Genomic DNA, 23,135 nt, shown 5'->3' with positions numbered 1-23,135 from the left:
TAGTAGTTTTAAGTTGACTGAGGCAGGAAACTGCATTGCATGTTACCAAGTAATTGGGTAACAAGTGATCCAGAAAGACAGAGTAAGAGGCAGACTTAGCTTCAAATGTAAGACACTCAGCCTGTGTGAAGAACTATCAGCAATTTCAAGTTTGGCCAAGCACAGCAGAGATCATCTCTGTGATGCATTTGATTAATTTGCATGGTGATCTGTCGATTACTCATGATACAGGTCACGGGGAGTGCAAGATCAGATTCTGGCTTATCACTTCATCCCCTTTGATCTGGTAGGACAAACTTGCTAAAACATTGGTTTATATCCTAGCTAAAGGTATTTTTAATACAAAAGTGTTGCTAGATGTGATAATCTTCCTTTGCCTGGTGGTCTTTGCCACCAGTTTTCAACTTGCGGGTATGCATCACTTTAGTGTGTATGTAGCATCTACGAGAAACAGGGAATGGTCTTGTGTGCCTGATTAAAAACATATTAGGGAAACACATTCTGCTTCAAACATGAAACGTTCAGCATCACACATGAGATATATCTCTGAGCAAAGAAAACACTTCTTGGGGCACACCCACACCAAAAGGGTTAACACAATAACTACTTTGATAATAGTAGCTAGAGCAGAAGTAGCCCAGGAAATGCTATAAATCAAGAAGCTGTATAAAAATTGGACATTAAATGTATTGGATGTTATTATAAAAAGAGAAATTGGATAATTTCCTTTCCTTTCTGTCTGAAAATGAGAAATTGTTCAGGGAATGAATCTCAGTGATCTGCTGAAATGCCCATCATTTACTTGCAAGGTACTTTCCTGCTAAGATAAGATGTGTGTTTGATCTATTAGAGTTATTCACCATAGCAGTTTGCCTGAATGATACTAAACAAGGTTTATAAACATTTGTGTTGCAATAGTCCTTGATAACAAAATACAAAGAACAAAACACAGAGGACTTTCTGTCTCCGACTGGAAAGGCAGTCCAGGGACACTGCTGAATGGGAGATTTGGGTCTACAGTTGTGACTTGTGTGAGACGTGTGTCTTCTGCTGTCAACTCTGTTGGTCCTTACTGTCCTGAGGGGTCTAATGTCAGGCAGTATCCTAACATATCAGGATGCTGGTTAAATCCCACCTCATATACTTTGCATTCCTAGCTCCACATGGCTATAGAAAACAAAAAAGGAAAGATGAAATGAAGGATACACTTTTATTGCTAGAATATTTGTTATGAGAGGGAAAATTACATAGCACCAGGGAAGATCCACGCTTTTCAGTTTACTGAAAGTAAAACTGGAATTTACAGTTAGATGCACCTTCCTCACACCCCCCCAAAAAAAAAAAAAAAAAAAAAAAAAACACAAAACAAAACAAAAAATAGGGATTTCCAGATAATTATAAATAAGCCTATAGCTTGGCATATAATCTACCCAGCAACAATTTAGGACTTGTGTCAATTAAAGAATTTCTTTTGTTAGCTTTTAAAATACTGTTGCATTAATATGTCTGAGTAGGTAAAAAGAAAATAGAAAAAAAAATAGTGTTCTTCCATTTCATCCAGTAATGTTTTTCTTCCTTTACAACATATCAAGGTAGCTTATATACAGCCACCAACATGATAAAGTTGCACAAACTACAAAGAAAAAAAAAAAGAAAAAAAAAAAAAAAGAAGCAAGTAAACCTATCCAGAAATACTGCTAGGGAACTTCTTAATTGTCTGGGACTTCAGAACAAACTGCTGATTTATTACTTTATATCAAAATACACCAAATTAATTTGGACTTCTACCTAGTTCCCCAGAATTAAATGGATGCAAGCATAAACCCAGTTGACTTCAAGCATGTCCAAAAACTGAGTTACTGAGAGTGAAATAGAACGTAGAGAAAAGAAATTTGAGTCTTTAGAAGTCAGACATAGATACGTAGTAAGAAATCATGGTTCTAGGAAAAAAAAAAGGTAAAATTTTACTGAGATGAAATTTATGTGCCTGGTTTGTAGGTATTGATCAAAATCCTCTTAACTCTCTGTATTATTGATCAGATACTGTTGCTTTCTGCAAAATAATTACTCTGGAAACTCACTGAAATTTCATGTTTAAAGACCTGTGTAATAATGTCAGCTGGCCCAAAAAGGAAAAAAAAAAAAAAAAAAAAAAAAAAAAAGGAATGAAAATAATGTTATTCACATTTGTTCATTTGCTGTGTTTCCAAATTGTATACATTCATTCTTCTCTCATTTTGCTTGATAAATAAAATTGGAATTCCTTCAGGAAGAAAATATGAAATGAGTGTTTCATTTTTAATGGATGAAAGTTTTCATTTTGACTTAAAACATTATTTCAGTCTGAAAAAAATAATAATAATAATAAAAAATCTCAGTCTCTTTCAATTTATTTTAAGCTTTCCTGAGGTTTTTCTTCCTGATATTATGTATTTCACACAGTCGAAGAACATTTAATTCCATTTTTTAACTATACATGAAGTGTAGAAGGAAATAAAATAAATAAATAAATAAAAGTACAAAACTGTTATGACTTCTTACAAGAAAAAAGATGCTACTTGGGACGAGCATTAGGCCTTAACAGTCTTAGATGGTACACAGGCTAGGATATGTAGAAACCTTGTAAATCTAAACAAATAAAATCATATGTTGGTATAACTGCATAGCTGGTTTTGCAGAGTGAGTTAGTGACAGAAGAGAACTGTGTGACTTCAACTCTGCACTGAATATTGTGGATCTCTCCCTTCATCCATGCTCACTGTTCATAACTTTACAGCTTCCCCATGAAGCTGCCCTACTGGCTACATAAACAGCAAGGCAGGAGCAAACCTGAACTGTCACAAAACATTCCACTGGGAGTTTTGAGTATTTTTTTTTCTTTACAAAAAAAAAAAAAAAAAAGGTAGAAGAAAAGCTCTGGCACCTTTGATACCAAATCTAGCAAATTGTTCCAGAGTTAGTTGAAGGTGAAAGGGTAATTAAAGCAGATATTTAATAACTTTGGCTCGGTATATCAGTATGCACTTTTAGAATTCAGTAAACAGCTAATTATAATAGAACACAGGCTTTTTATACTGAATTATCAGTGTGGGAATGGACCAAAAATGATTTGCTGGTCAGTACGTCCATGAGATTTAAATGAGGAAATTACCTCTTATCTTAGTAAGGAAATAATTGATTTCAACATACTTAAAAATGTATCACCAGTTTCTGCATTTTCTTCTATTTATTCAAAGAGATTCACCATTTTGTCACATAACAAATAATATATAAAGGAATCTTTAAAACGTGCATGAAATCATCCTGTTTTAATAAATCCAAGATGTTTTCCATGTAAATGCAAATATATACCAGATGTGAATCATCTGAAGTCTTAGTTCAGGTCACTGCATGGAATGTTGTTTGTTAGGGTGTGTTTTGCTTTGTTTGTTTAAATATCTGTATTCAATCCTCCTTTTTTCTTCTTCACTGATATAATTTAGTGATGCTAAATACTCTTTCAAATGTTACTGAAACAGCAGATAGAGGAATCTTTGTTGGAAGGCCACCCTAGTCAATTACGGTTCACTGAAGGCAGAGGAACAACACTTATGGCAAGCCATATATTGCTTTCTAATCAGAACTTACAAATTAACATTAAATGTAAATGATCATAGGGGACTTACAGCAGTTGCATTTTTTTTAGTGCTTCCAAATCACTTAGATCAATGCTTTACCCCTCGGTAGTATTTCCACTTGTGAGTCTAACCTTCCTCCTGACTGCATACAAGTTGTATTTAAAACTATTTTGCTATCTAACCAAAAAAATAATTATAATCTTGTAATCTTACAAGTAGGCAGGGTGCTCACCATGACACTGAAATTTCCCTATTGTATTAGCTATTCACTTACTTGTTGCATTAAGCCCAGTCAGGAATCACAGCATACATTCAGGTATTCTCCTCAAATCTTCTGAGACTTGGCCAGTCCCAGAGCTTTTTTAATCTCTACCCAGACATATTCCTGCAAATGCCATGGCAGCCCTTTTCCATCTGAGACACAAATGGAAACAAATGGAAACAAAAGAGGGCTTGACCTCTCTCTTGCCTGATACATTTAAATTTAACCTTTTATCTTAGTTTCCCAGTGTATCTTACCTTCACAGTTTTGCCTTTTAGATAGCAAGCTCCCTGGGTTTTCTCATATAATGCTGTCAGTCATACTACGCTAAGTAGACTGTCAGCATTCATCCTAACAAATAACTATGAAGAAAAATATCTTTTCAAAAAGCTTAATTTATGGATTATTTTGTCAATAACTCTTTAGACAAGAAGAAAGTTTCATTTTATAGGGCTTTTAAAAAATTGTAACAGCTTTTGCAGTTTAAGAATCAGCTTTCACATATATACTGTCTCTGGATCCCAATGTTATACCTCAAACACTCAGCATATCCTTTAGATTTAAGAAGTCTTATAGTATTTACTGTATTATTTACAGTATTTACAGTATTTACTGTCTTACGGTATTTACTGATTCATTAGGTGGCAGGGTATATGGAATTTTAAGCATCAGATTTGCCTTTCAGCTATCAAGTTTCTTGCTCTCTTCAGTAAGGTACAAACCTGGAGCCAGTGTCAAAGTGTCATATATTTATGAATATACCGACAGAGCTATCACATATGCCTGAAGTCGCTAGCCATAGAGAATTACTTACAGCCCCAGGAAAGCTGAATGTCAATGGCTAAAGACTGTCAGCATAACATTCATTTATTTTCCTGGCCTGTAGGCAGAAGTGTAATGTGCTTTGGGGATCTCTGATTGAGGCAATTTCTCACTCTGTCCTTTCTCACTTTGCCTTTTCATTATCTTATGCAAGCTATTGCTTTCATTGTCATCACTGCTTGAATTCAGATGTTGGCTCATAGTAGCTATATACAACTTATTTTCAGAAGACAAAAACACAACAGGAACGAAGTAGAGTCTCTATCTTGACTATACTGCCGTAAATAATGAATATTTACAGTACATTCCATCTCATCCTCCCAGCACTCTTCTTCCAACACACTAGCTGTAAATGGCAGCCAAGTTCAACTGTGTGCTTCAGACTTCGTGCTCAAGCTGCATATACATGTGGGTACAAGGTCAAAAAAAAAAAAAAGTCTCCAGATATTCTTGTAAAAAGATTAAGACTTTAATTGATTAAAATGGAGTCAAACTTTTATCAATTTTATCAATCTTAACTACTGTTTCAGTACTATTCAACAAATAGGTGATGCCTTCCTCCTGGGTGTTCATAAAAGGCTTGTAAGCACTAGTGTAGACAGCATAAAATCTCAGAATAGCACACTTAGGAGAAAGTGCCCAGCAAACCAAACAAGAATGTCAATTCAGTTCGTGGCCAAAAAAAAATAAAAATAAAAATAAAAAATTTGAAAAAAAAATAGAAAAATCAAGAGCTCTGCAGCCACTGTTGATGTGTGCTGACACAAAAGAGAAAAGCTGGTGTTCACATTTGAAATCTTCACTTTAGAACAGGCAAAGTATTTTCAAGAGCACGGTAAGTGAATGATATTTCCTAAATGCTTCTAAAACATGCCATAATGCAAATGTATGTACATCAGCCCAATTTCAGCAACAAAAGGAATGACCCAGAAGCCCAGGTCTGGTACCATGTTCTTCTTAAGCTTCTACTCTCTCCACGTGAATGAATTTATTCTCAAGCCAGGCATATTTGAGAATGCGAGAGTCCTTTGACAACATGAGAGTATTTGAAAAAAAGAATATTTTATCAAAGCTATATGCTACTCCATGATTACCTTGTGATTAGCAAAACTTAAACTATTATGGGTGACATCTGGTCTAAGTGTGCCAACAGCACTTAGAAATAGTTTTCCCCCTCTGGAAACTGTAATACAAAGACTTGGAAAGTCTACAAATATTAACACATGTGCATTTATAATAGTAGCTTTTGCATTGTCCAGTATTGCAAACAGTGTGACTACAGATCAGTATCTATTTTACAGACAGTGTAGTTTTCTATGAATGACCTAAATATTATATGAAACAGCCACATGAGAGCTAAAGGTATTGCCTGAAATTGGTGAACATATACAAGTTTCTGAAGGTAGGACTATGTTGCAAAAGCAAATTTAAAAAGTAAAAGCTAAAATCTACATTAAACTGAACAGTGTAACATCAGATCAAGATCATATTGCAATAAAAAAAAATTCAATAATTAAAAACAATATGGAATGAGATGAATACTACATCATGAAGGGGAGCATGCTTTTCCAGCACTTGCATAGAGTCACTCTGTCAAAAAGACAGAGTTATATTATATCAGGTTAACTGATATTTATGGTATCAGGAGTACGTGATGTAGCATTCTTTGTTAGAATGGTAGAGTAAGAAAAGTGACTTTTTTTAAGTCATTTTATTACTCTTTGTTGTTGAGAAGCAAACCATGGTAAAAGTGAAAAGTTAAATTTTCCATTAAGCAGTATTTATAACATTGTCTTCACAAATGACACTATTGTTTATCCTACTGTACTTAGAACAGCTTTAAAGAGTGTTTCTACACCAATGTGCAGAGGTGTTTGTCTGCCATTAAAACTGAAAGGGTAATAATTGTTGACACCACACACATCAGATAACTAAAAATTATGCAAAACTCTTCCATTCAAGCACAGTCTTTTATTCAGTCTGACACTTTTCCCTAGGTTCTTCCCTTATAAAGTTTGACCTGTACTTTATGATGTGAAAAGGTGAAAGCCCTGAAAAGGCAAAATTTAATGTGTGCAACTGATCGTTCATATAATAATGTGCATTTTTAATTTCATAATTATTTTTGTCTATGCTTATGTGACTAAATTACAGCCAACTGAATGCTCACTACCCTACAATATTTACTCTTAGAAAATGAAAGCACGCAGAAACCATATCAATGCATGCTCAGATTACCAGCTGCACTGTTTGCTATGAATGTAGTAGCCTCAAGTCTCAAAGCTATTGTGCACGCATGGTTAAAACCATTTCAGGAATTCAGAAATATCATGTTGATTTGCCCTTTGATAAAACAACTGTACAGCATATCTTTGCAAGTACATTCTCCAATATACCATGTGTTTATTTTATACAGTCTTGGGTCAATGAATCTTTACAAGTTCTATCACGTACTAGTTGTCTGAGCATTTCAGACAGCACTTAGGTTAACATATTTTAAACTGGGAATTAACTAGCATTAAATTAGCAATACAACTAATTTCCAAACTGCTTGTGAAGTGGGCAGCAGAAATATCGGTGATAGTGACAGCTTTCATGCAAGGTAACTAGTCACCGTTTCTCATCAGCAAAGCCAGCAGCATTTCCACAGTACTTTTTGGTTGAGGCATACATTTAGCTTGGCCGGCATTTATTGGCAATAGCTATGTGTAGACTTGCCCATAGAGCCAACTTTAGGTGATAAATCTCAAATGTCAATATTTTAAGATTAAGTACATGGCATGTGTCTCCCCATGCTGTGAGCCCAGGGAACTCAGAGTTGGTCATCTCATTATTTAGACAAATGCCTCAGGAGCATTTAATGTTTTACTTTGGGTTAATCACATTAACAGCAATGTAATGCATCTACAATGGCCTGGCTTCTTTCCAAAGCTGTGCTGTTTATGTTCAAGGAAAATAAAGGAACAGACACCTAAAGTGACTCAGAGAATAAACATTTTACTGCTCTAAAAATTGACATAATTCACTGGAGAGAACTGTTGTTTCTGAGCCAAGAATTAACTAGCTTCATCTGTAGGAAATAGTCAAAATACATCTGAGCACAGTTTCTTTTCCTCATACAGATCTTTTGTAAAATCAGTTCTCATTTTTCCTTGCTGGCAAAGCTCATTAGTAGTCTAAGTGAGATGCCAACAAAATGGCCTAATTCAACCTTTTTTGTTGTTGTTTTGTTTATGTGTTTTTTGTTTTTTTGAAAGCTTTATTCATCTCCAAGAGTTCATAAAAGTAGCAATCAGGACATTTGCTATGTGAAAAAAAAAAGAAAAAAAAAGATACTTCTTGTAATGCAGTGATGTTTCTGTCTCTTTGTATTAGCTGAAAATGCATTTTTAATAATATTCCAAAGATTTTTTTAATTTGAGAATTGTGTGCAGGGTATTTGATCTACAGACTTGCTCACAGCATGGGGATAGGCATGGTAACACTGAGTTTCTTAAAGCACATGGAGGCTGATCAATACAGTGTAACACTGTGGTTTGTGCATTGCCTCTTGAAATAGGATGACACAAAAATGCATTTATATGTCCATATCTCTCAACTTTGTAACATCTTAAGTTAAAGGAAAAATGCACCTGGCATCACTAGAGTAGATCCTTATCTCTCCATGATCACTTGTCCTTAACACATGTTGGCAGATATCAGTCCCAACAGATAGTATTAAAAATACAAGATCATTTAGCTTAAAGTAAGGGAAATCATGACACTTTATTTTTCCCCACAATAGTTACATGAAAAAGAGTTTGAATGGAAGGCATCAGTCACTCGTGTGCTTTGACCCAGTAATATTTCAAAAGCTCAGCTTTGTTGGGGTTTACTGGGTTGGCACTCTAAAGAACCACCTCATTACCACCTAAAGAGATTCTAAATCCCATCCCTTCTCCTAAGTCAATGCTGCACCAATGCTACCATATGATATCAAGGGATTTTCTTATTCTTGGAGTCTCATCTTTCATCTGAGACATAACACTCAGGTGAAAATTAACTAGCAAAATATGGCTCTGTTGAGAAAGTTGTAGTTGCACTGTATATCCCAGCTACTACCATGCATGTTTATCATATCTAAGCTTCTCTTGCAGTTTTAAAGACTTATCCAAGTTACATTATTTTTCATGTTTTTATAGTTCAGTGTCTCTAATCACGATGTAGTATTCCTGAATGATGTGACCTTCTAACCACATTTTTCTCTAAAGTTGCCTATATCTCGACTGAATCTGAACAGATTTCTTCTACTTTGCAACAAACCTTATTTTAATAACTTTGTAGCACAATTTAATATTACCATTTCTACTAGCTTATAAGCAGATTTAAATGCTTAAAAAGCAGGCAATGAAGTAGTCACCTTGCTCTATAGTTTGTTTTTTTACATAAATAAGGTGCGTGAAACAATCTATTGCTTTCACTGAGAAAATAGCAATACCAGGAATCACCATTCACCTGCTACTGAACCATGTGTTAGGTGGGTGACGCCAGTACGACGCTAAGTGGAATACTAAAATGACCAGCATAATCCCAAATAGCTTAGGAATGCTGATAGATGGCAAAAAAAAGGCCACCTAAGGAAAGGCTCTTTAGGCACAGTCAGAGCTGGTCTAGTTTTCCTCCTTTTGAAGTGACAGCAGGGACATCACCTTGAACAAGGAGGGGTTAGGTGCCTGCTGAGCAGCACCTTGTGCCCCTTCCCCCCCAAACTGCAATTCAAAATCTACACAAAAAAACACAGGGGGCATTTTAGAAAAAGTAAGGATGAAGAAAAACTGCTTCTTCTGGTGGGGGGAATGGCTGACACACAAGCACACTACATCCAGTCCCATCCATATTAATGATGAGGGAGCAGAACAAAGTTTTGCCCAACTGACAGAAGGATCTGGACTTCATCAGGTCCCTAGATAAACAGTCCCAACTGGAAGATATGGTTTCCAGATAAGAATATAAAGGGTGGAAAAGAGTGGTGGTGGTGTTTTCCACATAAACAAAGTGTATGAATCTCAATTCAAACTACTATATGCAACTTTTTATGAAATGCTTTTCTTCTCCCTAAGGCTAGAGTAGAAAAATAAAACATGTAAATGAATTGCTACTTGGCGAAGCAGAGCTGTAAATGGCAAAATGTAAAGTGATAGCTCTACCACATACCGCAGTGCAATGAAAGGCACAGGAAGAACATGACTATAAGCATATATAAATAAGAATACCAAAAATAAATAAATAAATAAATAAATAAATAAAGCAAAAACCATGTAAAGTGAAGGAGACTTTCACAGAAGAGACCTCAGAACAGAAGATACCCTTTTATTTGCAGAATGTGATACTACAAAGTGGTACAGGGTTCTGCAACATTCAGCAACCATACTGAAAGTACCGATATGGTCTGACTTCTGAGTGGGGACAATAAAGTGACAAGCAGCTGTAACAGAAATCATGGAATAGTACTTATGGCAAAGAGGAGAGAATTGCACAGAAAGTTTTTAGAGACTTTAAACCTTCATGCTACATATTGCACAAGGCACAAGAAAAGATAGGCACAAGTACAAGGCACAGGTACAGATGTACCTATATATCTAAAGTTTTAGTCTGAATACAGCCGTACTGATACAGCTGCTTCCTCAGGGTCAAAGTTTTAATGATGTTCATAGTATCGTAAACATATCGTATCTTCATATGATATGGTCATATGAACGAACATGATTCTTATGACCACATGATATGATTAATCATATATATATGGTGTCTGTAGAGCATTCTTGCTTTCTAATGATAAAACATAATTCTTTCTAATGATTAAATTTATCCTTCCCATGGAAAATATCTTTTGCTATTGCATCTTTGAGTTGTTTCCTGTGGCCAGATATTTTTGTTTGTTCTTATGTTCTCTGACACTGTTCAGTCACTCTCTTTCACAGAATCAACAAGATCAACTTATGCCCCAACTGGATGATCTTTTTTAACATTGCTGCCAAGGGTCTGTGGGTTTCACTGCCTAAAGGCCACACGTTTAGTATTAAGATACTTAATTGGACAAGTCCAAGAAAATATCCTAGAGAAACTAGAACTCTAGAACTAACCATTCTAGAGATATCTAGTTTGTCACAGAGTCGCTTTGTATGAGGCAGAATGCAAGTGTGAGCACAGACTCCTAAAGCCTGAACACACATACACACAAATGTAAAATGGCCTTACCCTACATTTTTTCAGACACAAGCTTCAAAGTGAGAATCAGATGTAGCCCACTGCCTGGAAATGAAAGTCCTCCACTGACTTGCAGCAATTTTGAAGCATGCTTATTCATTTCAAAGGTGATGACCAATCGATATAAATGTTCCTAAATGTTATTTAACTCAAATATAGTTAAAGCATCTATCAAAGAATGGGAATGATCCCCACCAAGATTTAAAACCATCTTCAGTCATACAGGGTTTATGGCATCTTCTAAAACAGCAAATTTACCAGTTACAAAGATCTGCTTAGCTGTAGGTAGTGTACCATTATAGCTAAGTAAGTTGATTTAGCAGTTAGTAGCTGCTGTTTTTCTCTGTTTTGACATTGAATTCAATGTAATTCATGAGATTGCTGCAGATAAATTGTGGAGATAAATACATAACTTGTATATCCTGTGTCAGCTAAGATTTGGTAATCCGTGGTGTAATGAGCAGCCCATATGTCACAGTGTAATGAACAGTCTAACATCTCTTGTTTTAGACAGAATCTACTGCAACGATCTTCCCCTTAATATGAAAACAAGCTCTGGCTCTTATGTTGTAACCATGCAGAACTAAGTTCAAATTATTTTAGTTGCTGCCAATCTTCACACTCATTTTATTCCAATTCTATTCACATGCACTGATAATACTACAAATGATGATTTCCAAAAATTCCACAGTAGTTAAAATGATGCTCAATTTAGTCTGCTGTGGTTTGTATTTTTGAGCAGAAGGCTCGATTCCTCACTGCAACTATGTCCACATAGAACAATGACGTTCATAACCTACTTTGTGTGCCAGAAGCATTATAGGGACATAAATCACTGCTTCTCGTGAGCTGGAATGCCATGCTGTCGTGATTATAAGACATCTAATAGTGCATTCTGCCACACAGATGTACCTTACATTACTTTGTAGTGACCAAACTATTTTAGTCCCTCCGCTGATATCAAGATAAAGCAGGATTAACAGAACAGTGAATGAGATACCAGATATCTGAAGGTCCAGTTCATCTTTCTGGTTACTATCTGCATAAAAGCATGATGTAAATGTAAACCATCATCTATTTTTAAATGTTATTGTTTTACTTCACAAAGCTTCACACCTGTAGGGAAGTGATTTGTAAAATTTTATGTAGTGGTGTTATCAACAATTTCTCAATCCTTTCAATACTTAACATCACGTCTAAAGAGTATAACTTGTGGATCTCTGTTACAGAGCCCTGCAGTTCCTTAATTTGACATTCTCTTCTATTTGCATTTACGCATTACCTTCATGTGCTGCAGTCTTTCTTTACTTGGAAGGCATCTATACACTTACATCTGTATATTAATTTAGTTTAATTGCCAACTCTGCAACCAAATAGTTGTCTGTCCCCCAAAAATGATCCATGGGCCTTGTCTGGAGCAATGTTTTACAGTACCTTTCCCCAAAAAATTGTCATACCAATTTTATAAAATTAGAAGTTAAAATATCAAACTATAGCACACATCTCCTTCACATAATTCTACAGATTTAAAATTATACTCTTTGCTCTGTGATATACATATAAGATAGAAGGCATTAGCCACATGACAAACAGCTGTCATAGCCATTTAGAATCATTTAGCTGATAATCTATTTTAATCCTTCTCAGCATGAAATTAAACTGATTTGTTGTTTCTGCTGTGAGACACAAGTGATTTTTCTTGCCTTAAACTTAAGCTAAAGAGTTCTCAATTATTAACAAAATCAGCTTGAGCTGAACTTTGAAGATCTATTCTCATGCCATAATTCTCCAAGGAGTTTATGTCAATCAAAACATTGTACTATAAAAAGCAGGTATTTCTGAGGGCATCAGTCCACAACAGCTGCAATATAAAGCAACTAATAGCAATCCATAAGAAAAAGCACATTTTAGGTGTCAGTTTGTTAGGAATACACATCACATTGCTGCCATGTGGACAAGAATCATGGCCTGAGCAATCATTATTTATTCTGAAGGTTTTTTAATTTCAATTATAATGATTTATTAGAGATGGTGAAATAATCTTTTATGGATTTTGCTCATGTTTCTAGACTTCACAGTTAATAATTCTGAACTGAATTCAATATGCTCATGATGGATAGCCACAAGTTTCAGATTTATTAATGCAAAAATATTCAAGACTTCTCTTGCAAATGCTGTTTAATGACCATCTTTGAAAATTTTGTTATAAATCACTTATTCAAAAAATTCTTCCTGGTATATGCAGTTTTTGTGATAGAAGCTGAGGCTTACAGACCATTTTAGCTGCATTGACAGCCCATGGAAGGCTGAGGCAATTGCACTGAGAAGGTTACTTCTTCCAGTAAAAATTCTGACAGTTTGGGAAAGAAGCCAATTCTGTTATTAATTATTTTACAGCAGCACTCCTAAGACACTAAACAAAATCATAGTTCTCCCAAGCTAGACCTTGTACAAATGCATAATATATTTGTAGGATATGCACTTACAATCTAAATACACAAGACAAATGAGCGCTAGTGCAGAAGTATTATCCCCATTTTATAGCAAGAGGTCAGAAGCAGTTGCCAGACTTTTCACTTCTCAAATTGCTTTCTTTTCCCTACTAATCTAAAACAAAGCAAAACAAAACAAACAAACAAACAAACAACAACAACAACAACAAAAAAAGAAGTAAAAGAGCTATTGCTAATTCTGAACCGTATCTGACAGATCTATAATTTCACATGCCATAAGGTACACATTCACCATCATACACTTACATAGATAAGGGATGAGTCTGCTATATTAGGAAACATTTCTCTTGTAAATTTTAATAAGCCTCATGTTTTGTTCATTGCATCATAAAACACATTAAATAATATACTTAAACTATAAAAAAAAAAAAAAAGTTTCTTGTGGCTTCATCAGTGCTTGAAGCTGAATGATGTTTGGTACAATAGGACAACCTCAGCAGGACAGGCTATATTGGCACCCTCCATATCATTCTCGGGCCAGTATTTATGGGGCTTCCAGGAGCTGCAGTGTGGAATAACCTCAGTTCAGGCAATTGATGAGAGCAGACTTCACAGTTCCTTGCAGGATGCTCTAATACATTAGTCATTAAATAAAAAGGGCATGGAATCAACTATTTGCTGTCATGTTTTCAACTAAAAACAGTCTTGGCTGCTTCATCTGGAGCACTGCTCACCTCTGTGAGTATACTGTAGGTGCAAACCAGACTAGCTGGGACTGCACACATGATTCAACTGGCATAAACCAGGCACTGGGCTGTAAATACAGAAAGCTTAGGCCAAAAAATAGAATTTCAATACTTAGAATTCAAATGTCAGATAAATGTCTCTATTTAGAGATTTTCTAAAATGAGGGAGGGCTGAGAATCATACCTGTAGGTATAGACACCAAAAACTTCCCAAGTTCTGCTCTACTTGCCTAGATTTTTATGAGAACACAAGTGTTTCTGCCTTTTTCTTTTTTTTTTTTTTCCTGCTGAAAGCAGAGATCTTATCCTACAGTGTTGACTTAGTAGTGATTGAAATTGGAGAATGAAAATTTTATAGTGTCAGAATAATAATTTACTACTCAGTATTCCTATAGACTGGTTTTGTATTTCTTACTCCTGGTTCCCCTGACAATTTGGGATTTATCTTTCCATCCATTTTCATTTCAAACCACATAGTAAAAGATGTTATTGACTACTTTGTATTCAGTGACAAAATCCTCTTCTTATAATCAAAAGCATTCTGACTGTTGTTAAAAAAAAAAAAAAAAAAAAAAAAAAAAAAAAAAAAGATGCACTTGATAGCACACGGGGATATAAATACCAATAAGTGCAAAGAGTCCTTCCACAGGCCAGCGCAGTTCCTAGCAACGCTCTGGCCTAATTGCTAGAAACTGGCTGCAGTCACAAGCTTCAGCTCCAGGTTTTGAATACAGAAACTCTGAATAATGTCTAAATCCAGGTTTTGATCTGGCCATTATAGGAAGACAGAACGAACAACATAGACCAGCTTTCAGGATTTTTAGTTCCTTGATATCTAAGCCATTACTAAAGCCTACCAAAATATTTACAGGAGGTAAACTGCACTGCAATAAAGATCTGTTTAAAAAGTCATCACTGCATTTTGTTCTATGGAAAAAACAAGAACACTGGTTTAATTAAAACCTAGATACTCCTTGGGATGTGTACATTTCAGCAAAGATACCCTTAAAATATTTTAATAAAATTTAAAAGGAAAGCCTATAAAAAATGAAAAAGCTTACCAATATATTCTTCAAAATCCCTCCCCCAACCTCCACCCAAAAAAAAAAAAAAGTGGTTTGGTTTGGTTTGGTTTCTTTTAACTTAATTCTCCCTTCATACAATCTGATTCATATAGTAGGAAAAAAAAAAAAAAAAGTTCTTCTGTTGTCTAGCAACAACTAGAGTAAGCACAATCTAAATTCACGAATACTCATATTATTTGTCAATATCACAGCTCCAAACCAGAAAGGGTTTAACAAACACAGGAAGAAGCAGATACCACCAAAAGGAAGTATTTGCTAGGGAAAGAAAACTTGCTTTTTCCTACAGCTGCCTTCAACCAGTCCTGTTGGCCTCCTACTTTATCTAAAGCTACCCATCACAAGCTGATGCTGAGAAATCTATTCAGTAAAATGCCATATTTCAAATTCTCAAAACATAGGAATAAATCACTTTATACTATTGCAAAACCAAGCAATGTATGGGTTTTCAGCCAAAGTAATCTCAGCTGGTTCTGGGCTGGAGAAGGTATCCAAGCCAGAACAGAGAGGGTGTGAAGAGATTTCTCCAATGGGACAGACGGGAGGGGAAGCAGAACTTGTGGAGGCTGTTTTAAGTAAACTAGAATAATTTTAATTTGCGTTTTTCTCAAAGTGCACCAAATTGTCTATGCCACTATCTTGCATCAAACCACATCTCTTATCACAACCAGCAGCTGACATGAAGTTCCTTATTTGAATAGATAGGCCTGTTTCACAGATGTTTGCACCTGTGACATGCAAAATATTCCAATCACATTTAACACTTTTGAAGCCTACATAGTATTAAATCCTAAAAGAAATAATCTGCCTAGCATCTTTTCTGTTAAGTGCTGCAAAGGATTTTGCTTTGCTTCTTTGTCTTCTAGAGATACAGATCATGGTAAACAATGATTGTTACACAAAAAGTCATCTTCAGCAATGTTTTCAGTTGAAAGAGAGAGAGAGAGAGAGAGAGAGAGAGAGAGAGAGAGAGAGAGAGAGAGAGAAAGAAAGAAAGAAAGAAAGAAAGAAAGAAAGAAAGAAAGAAAGAAAGAAAGAAAGAAAGAAAGAAAGAAAGAAAGAAAGAAAAGGTAAAGATCACAGTGATACCAATATTTCAATAAGTCAGATTTTTTTCTTAGCTGCTGTTTTATACCAAAGAAAAATCCGTCTACTCTATAATCAATCCAAATAGATTTGTTAAGAGGTTATTCAAAATGCTTAATACAGAGAATAAAAAGGTACAAAACAGAAAGGTGGAAATAAAAGCAACATTTTTTAGAAGAGTCAAGAAGAAATGAACAAGGAATCACAATCAAGAAGTGGAACAGAAAGATGGAACAGGGAGAATTCAAGCAGTAAGACAAGATGACAGGAGAAAAGGAACAGAGTTAACAGCAAGTAGGGAAAAATAATACTAAGTTCAGAAAATATTTTTCACTTCATCCATTAAATCTCCTCACATAAATTTAAAATTGAGAATGTTAAATGGGAAATGATGCTTGTAACAACATTAAGAGTTGAATATTTCTTAGAGATCTTAGATCTCTCATATTTCTTAGAGATCTTAGAGATCTTCACAGTAATTTAGACAAATTCTGCAGATTCTAGTGGCAAAGTCTCCAGATTCTAGTGGCAAGAGCATTAGATGCTGCAGGTCTTCTGAAGAGGTCAAGGATGTAAACTTGAAGCACATAACTGCTTAATTTCAGTTGTCTTGACTGTCTCATGCAATTTGCTATGCTTTGTTTTTCCAATGTTTGCAATTTAAAAATAGCATTCTAGTTCATATCAGCTATATCAGAGTAAATTATAGCAGATCATAGTTTTCAATGCTAGGTGCCTGATGTTGGGCTTCCAAGCCTATGTCTAGATATGAAATAATTAGCCTCAATTTCAGAACTGACTGAACTGAGTCTGCTTAGTGTATACATAATAAAATTGCTAACACTTAAATTATTACTTTTTTTGTTTTTAATTCTAATACATTAAAAGACTCTCTCATAGAATGCAAAGTAAGATCTGGTCCTTTTCCCAAGGGACTGCAGTAGATAAGACAGTGTTATCTGAGAATGAGATACTCTTCCATGAGATAAAGGATGATGGCATCCATGCCTGTTTTAAATAACAGCAGAGAACAGACCAAAAAGAAAGCATCAGCTCTAGCTCTGTGGCATTCCTTTCCTTTTACATCTGTAAAAAATCTAAGACAGAAGTGTGATTTCATTACATACTTATTGCTGTTTTTTCTGGCTTTATATTGCAATACTCCCGCTAAAATTTCATTTGAATATCTTCATCTGTGCTATAATAATATATTGTGTACAGAACAAACAAGCCAGAAGCACTAGTTATCTGTATAGTCATAAGAAGCCAACATTGTACATGCAGAGAAGCTTAAGCATACCACAGGAAAAAACAAATTCTGCAAATCTCTTTAAGCCTAGATTTTTTCTGTGCCAGTGGATACCTGTTGTTCCTGATTCGTTAGCAGTTATATCACTGTTGCTGAGATAATATAGCAGCCAGAAGCTGTTTCCTGTTGGTCCCACTGCCTAGCCTTTTTTGCATTCGTGCTTACAGTTCTTTTAGTCTCGGGTGAAATGCTTGCTGTTGTCTTAGCTCATTCTGTAATAAACTCATCCCAACTCCAACACACACAATCAGTCAGAACTGGCAGTTTCTCAACTCCAGTAAGTTCAGAACTGCACAAAGGCTAAATTACTTCTGTCCCAGGAGACTGATTCTTTGAGGTCAAGTCAAGATCATTAAGGAGAAGAGAGTGTGGGGAAGTTTGTGCTGTAGCCTTTCAGCTATACCTATCATGCATAAATGCTCTGTGTTGTTTTGGTTTTTTTGTTTGTTTGCTTGTTTGTTTGTTTTTCCAGAACTGTGCAGTCCCTTAACTATTGTACTGCCAGTGTTTTTCTGCATTGCCCAAATAATGTCGGTGAACACATCCAGTGAATAAGCACAGTCTACTAAGTGGATGTACAAATGGGTTTAGAAAAATCAAGTCTCCTTTCTGGTTCTGACCTGCTTTTTGAGTTTTGGACAGTCATACCTCCAGCAGTAGCAACCTTCCTATCCTGCTGCCGCCAAGCCATACACTCAGCGCTTCAGTGCCTGCTTTGCACAATGCTGAGCACAGAGAATGCCCTAAATACCATGCTTCTCTACAAATCCAGTGTCAGGTGGTTAAACCTTCATGTATGTTTCTTTTCCCATGTAAATGTTTCTGTTTTAATGAAATGGAAAATACTTAATTTGCCTTTACTCTAAACTAGGTTAGTACCATCAGAAACTTCTTCTAGCAATTTAAAAAACAGGACAAAAAGGAAAAGAAATAGCTGTTCATTGTCTCCTTGTTGAGTCAGTATCAGGATCATTATTTTTAATAAAAACATAGAAATACTTGTGCCTGGAGGACACAGCTTCATTGAAACTCAAAAGCTGTGACAGAAACAAACCTCCCTTCAACTCTTCCATCAAGTATTTACATATAAAAAATTGCTACTTCACATGTAGTTCATATCGTTGTCTCTGACTGAAGAGTTTATGCATAATATTTACAGAAAAGAACGCTGTGTATGTAATTGTTACTATTAAATATGATTTTAAAACATATTGTTTTAGTATGTTTGTGTAAAATACATTACTGGAAGCAAAAACATACTCAAAAAGTTGGATTGTCAGAAAAACAGCACAGTGACCTTAAATGAGTATCTGGGGAATTAATACATTTTCTTCATGCCAGTAATTCTGTGTTAGCTGAGTGGAACTGGTAATACGTGGGAGCTTGTGAGACATGCTGTTTGCTAGCTGTGGACTTCAGATTCCAGTGACCACTCTCTGCTTTTTCCTTTCTTGGTGTGAACATCAGCACAAGCCTTCCTCTGTTGTTCAACTCGTAACATCTCTGAGCTGCATTTCTCTTCAGTTCTGAGCATCAGCTGGACTCAAAGTATGCCAATTCTTCCATCATGTCACTTTAATAATGCATTATTTTTTTTCCCTGTCCGTATAAGTAAAGTGTTTTCCAGCATTTTTCATCTTGCACATCACCCACTGCAACCTCCTTGGCCCTCTGATTTGCTCACTTGTACTCTGTGTGCCAAACAAAGCCCTGCCAAATGCTACAAGCCATCTATGATGCAGCATAGTCAAGAAACTCCTCAGTCTTGCCATCTCCTCCATATCCCTCTTAAACTCCAATTCCTCCTTGGTTGGCTTGGTTGGCTTTTACCAGATATGAATCAAAGCTTAGGTGAAGACCAAATCTCAGCTGTTACAAGTAGCAGCAGTTAAATAGTCTTGGTATTTGTAACAACTTGAACTTCTTGATTTGAAAAGTGATCTTAATGTTTTGTCAGCTGCTCTGCATTGTTCATTTAGTAGGAAATGAGTGGCACAAGAGAAAAATTTCTATCCTCAAAGCTCTCTTATACATCAGACCACTACCATGTTGTTTTCTTTTTTTTTTTAAACAGAGTTGGTGTAGATCCAGATGAAGACCTCAAAGGACAAGCTGCAAGCCAGGTACATTGGGATTTCAGATTTTTGTGCTGAATTAAAAGCTATTCAGAATTTGGCAGAATGTGTTTGTCAAATATAGCATTATAGCTGGAAATTGTTAAAACAGGCAAATTAAAAATAAAAAGGAGCTGTAAAGTATCTTTATAGTACAAGGTACAAAGAAAGGAGATACATTTTTCAGTGTGTTTGTATCATTAAAATCTTGTAACTGAAAATGTTATAGAGCTTTGAAGAAAATTATAAATAAATGCAAAGATATCCTGAGAAGTCTAATAAGCAAAATAATAGAAGTATGGCCTTCATAAATTCAACTATTTATCACCTTCCAAATGCCACACTTATGGAAATGAGACATTTCATAACAACATTTAATTTCCTGGATTTAAAAAGGAAAGCATGTAATGCTTAATCCTAATAGGTCACATTTCAGAAAATATTCTAACACTGAAACCTGAGTGTATTGAGAACTTGAAAACTTTAAACTAAAGGAGGCTATCTAGTAAGCTGCAGCTGAGCATCTGTCAACCTCCCTTTTTTTTTTTTTTTGTCATATACATGTATGTATGGAATTATTTCAAGTGCAGTATTGTCTGCAAAAGCAGTATAAATCTGTATGAGAGTCAGTACACAAACATGACATCCTCCAGCTTGGTAAATGGAACACCAGTAGGACAAGGGTAAATCAGCGTGACAGTTGACAAATTGCCAAAGTGAAAAACAAAAAGTGCCAAAAAAGAATACTGTCTTCCTCTTTCTAGGTAATACCATCCCATGCATTCCTTCAGACTACCCAACTACAAGTGAAATTGGAATTACTGAACAATGAGAGAAATGTAGAAAATGAGTTAGAGCAAGACATGAATAAGATGCATTTAGAGTCTCAACACTCATTGAAACTGGAATTCAGGTGCCTAAATGTATTAAAGTGTCTCTGAAAAGACAGAAAAAGATTGTTTATATCTGATCGTATCCTTAGTTTTTACATCTCAGTCACTATTAAAAGGGCTATCACTCCATTTCATCAAGACAAGATATTGATTTATTTTGAAGCTGAAGGGACTCTTCAACATCTTCATCAATGATCTGGACGAGGGCATTGAGTGCACCCTCAGTAAGTTTGCAGATGACACCAAGTTAGGTGCGTGTGTCGATCTGCTCGAGGGTAGGAAGGCTCTGCAGGAGGATCTGGATAGGCTGCACCGATGGGCTGAGGTCAACTGCATGAAGTTTAACAAGGCCAAGTGCCGGGTCCTGCACCTGGGGCGCAATAACCCCAAGCAGACCTACAGGCTGGGAGATGAGTGGTTGTAGAGCTGCCAGGCAGAGAAGGACCTGGGAGTGATGGTGGACAGTCGGCTGAATATGAGCCAGCAGTGTGCTCAGGTGGCCAAGAAGGCCAACGGCATCCTGGCTTGTATCAGAAACACTGTGACCAGCAGGGCTAGGGAGGTGATCGTCCCCCTGTACTCGGCTCTGGTGAGGCCGCACCTCGAGTACTGTGTTCAGTTTTGGGCCCCTCGCTACAAGAAGGACATCGAGGTGCTTGAGCGGGTCCAAAGAAGGGCGACGAAGCTGGTGAGGGGCCTGGAGAACAAGTCCTACGAGGAGCGGCTGAGGGAGCTGGGCTTGTTCAGCCTGGAGAAAAGGAGGCTCAGGGGCGACCTTATCGCTCTCTACAGATACCTTAAAGGAGGCTGTAGAGAGGTGGGGGTTGGCCTGTTCTCCCACGTGCCTGGTGACAGGACAAGGGGGAATGGGCTAAAGTTGCGCCAGGGGAGTTTTAGGTTAGATGTTAGGAAGAGCTTCTTTACTGAAAGGGTTGTGAGGCATTGGAACAGGCTGCCCAGGAAGGTGGTGGAGTCACCATCCCTGGAAGTCTTCAAAAGACGTTTAGATGTAGAGCTTAGGGATATGGTTTAGTGGGGACTGTTAGTGTTAGGTTAGAGGTTGGACTCGATGATCTTGAGGTCTCTTCCAACCTAGAAATTCTGTGATTCTGTAATCACTAATATCACTCTCCTAAGCATCTTGGTAGTAATCCCTACAATGCTTCTGCCCAAATTCTGACCAAATACGGGACACAGAACCTTATTCTAATGTTAATCTATTCCTGCTAGGATTTCAAAACTATTTAATTTTTGAAATATTCTCCTTTGCAGCAGTCACAAATTAGCAACATAACAGAACGCTGAATTGAACAGTATACATATTGACTGAATTAATATGTTTTGTGAAAACAGGATTTCTTCAGAAGCCAACAGGCTTCTGTTTCCTCTTCCTTGTATTAAAAATGAAAATAATAATGTTTATGAATAACAGTAACACATCCAGTGTCCCAGCTGTGCCCTTTGAATCAACACCTATCTCTGTTGACAAAACTCTGCAACAGAATACAGAAGGTGTAAATAAATATAACACCTTTCATGCCCTGTCATGTCCAAGTCAGCACTCCTTACAGAATAAATTTTACCTTGGAAGATAACTTTGCTGCTATGATTTCTACTACCCTGTGGTCTTCCATTGTGATTTCACTGAGCTTTTTGTATTTGACCTCTCAATCTTTTACTAATCCAGATCTCTACGCCGTCGCCTGTAACCCTCTTTAACCAAGTACATATCAGAGTTGTTCAAATTATTCTAGGTTATTTCTTTTAATTTTCTCTTTTATCTCCTTCATTACTCTTCCATTCCCCTTGTCTTTTTTTCTTTCCCTTTATTCCTGACATGATATTTTTATTTTACCTGCTTTTCATTATCTTACTACACTAAGTGTGTCTTCACAATGAAATAAGTCATTTTTTTAATGTATACCCAATTTTCTTATGTATAAACAAGCGTCATCCACCTAAAAGAATGTTATTATAGGGAATGAAAAGCAACAGCCACAGAAAGGAAAGTTCAAGATATAAGCTGACACAAATTGTATAAAATGATGAAAACTGACTCTAATGTCCAAGCAATACAAGTAAGACCTCAATTATATTTTGAGTTCTTATCAAAATGACATCCCATTTAACAGAACGTAGGCAACTTCACAAAACCAAAAGAGTATGCCCTGAATTTAAGCTTGTGATATCTATATGTGTACCAATATACAGGCAACGATGTTGGCACCTTAGAGTTTAATTTTTTATGTATGCCTGTAACTTATTTAAGTTACTAGTTCCTTGTACACAGTTGTTGGACTTCTGATGATGCTCACTATTTTATCCTGGGCTGGCTCAACCAGTATTTTGGGCAGTCAGCCAACAGCAAATTCCAATTCTAGTTGTAAGACCTGGACTAGTTGTAAGACTTGAAAACCCATGGCTCCTTCCCTATCAAGGGTATAGGGTATTCTAATTTATAATTACCATCTATATTTCACAATGTTGTGATCTCATACATCAAAA

At 36.1% G+C, this 23,135-nt stretch overlaps 1 protein-coding gene across 3 annotated transcripts in view; it reads left to right on the top strand.

Moving 5' to 3' along the window:
- The window catches only part of SLC9A9 (solute carrier family 9 member A9), a 218,515-nt gene that overhangs the window by 133,819 nt on the left and 61,561 nt on the right, over positions 1-23,135 (top strand). For all 3 annotated transcript variants that reach the window (XM_038183440.2, XM_038183439.2, XM_072042776.1), the window contains one exon: positions 19,698-19,746. In XM_038183440.2, the coding sequence (XP_038039368.2) occupies positions 19,698-19,746 (49 nt within the window). The remainder of the gene's footprint in view (positions 1-19,697; positions 19,747-23,135) is intronic.

This window comes from Anas platyrhynchos, chromosome 9 (assembly GCF_047663525.1).
Source record: "Anas platyrhynchos isolate ZD024472 breed Pekin duck chromosome 9, IASCAAS_PekinDuck_T2T, whole genome shotgun sequence".
Classification (NCBI taxonomy): domain Eukaryota; kingdom Metazoa; phylum Chordata; class Aves; order Anseriformes; family Anatidae; genus Anas; species Anas platyrhynchos.
The sequence above is the reverse complement of the archived record's forward strand: the minus strand, read 5'-3'. Positions and strand labels throughout refer to the sequence as shown.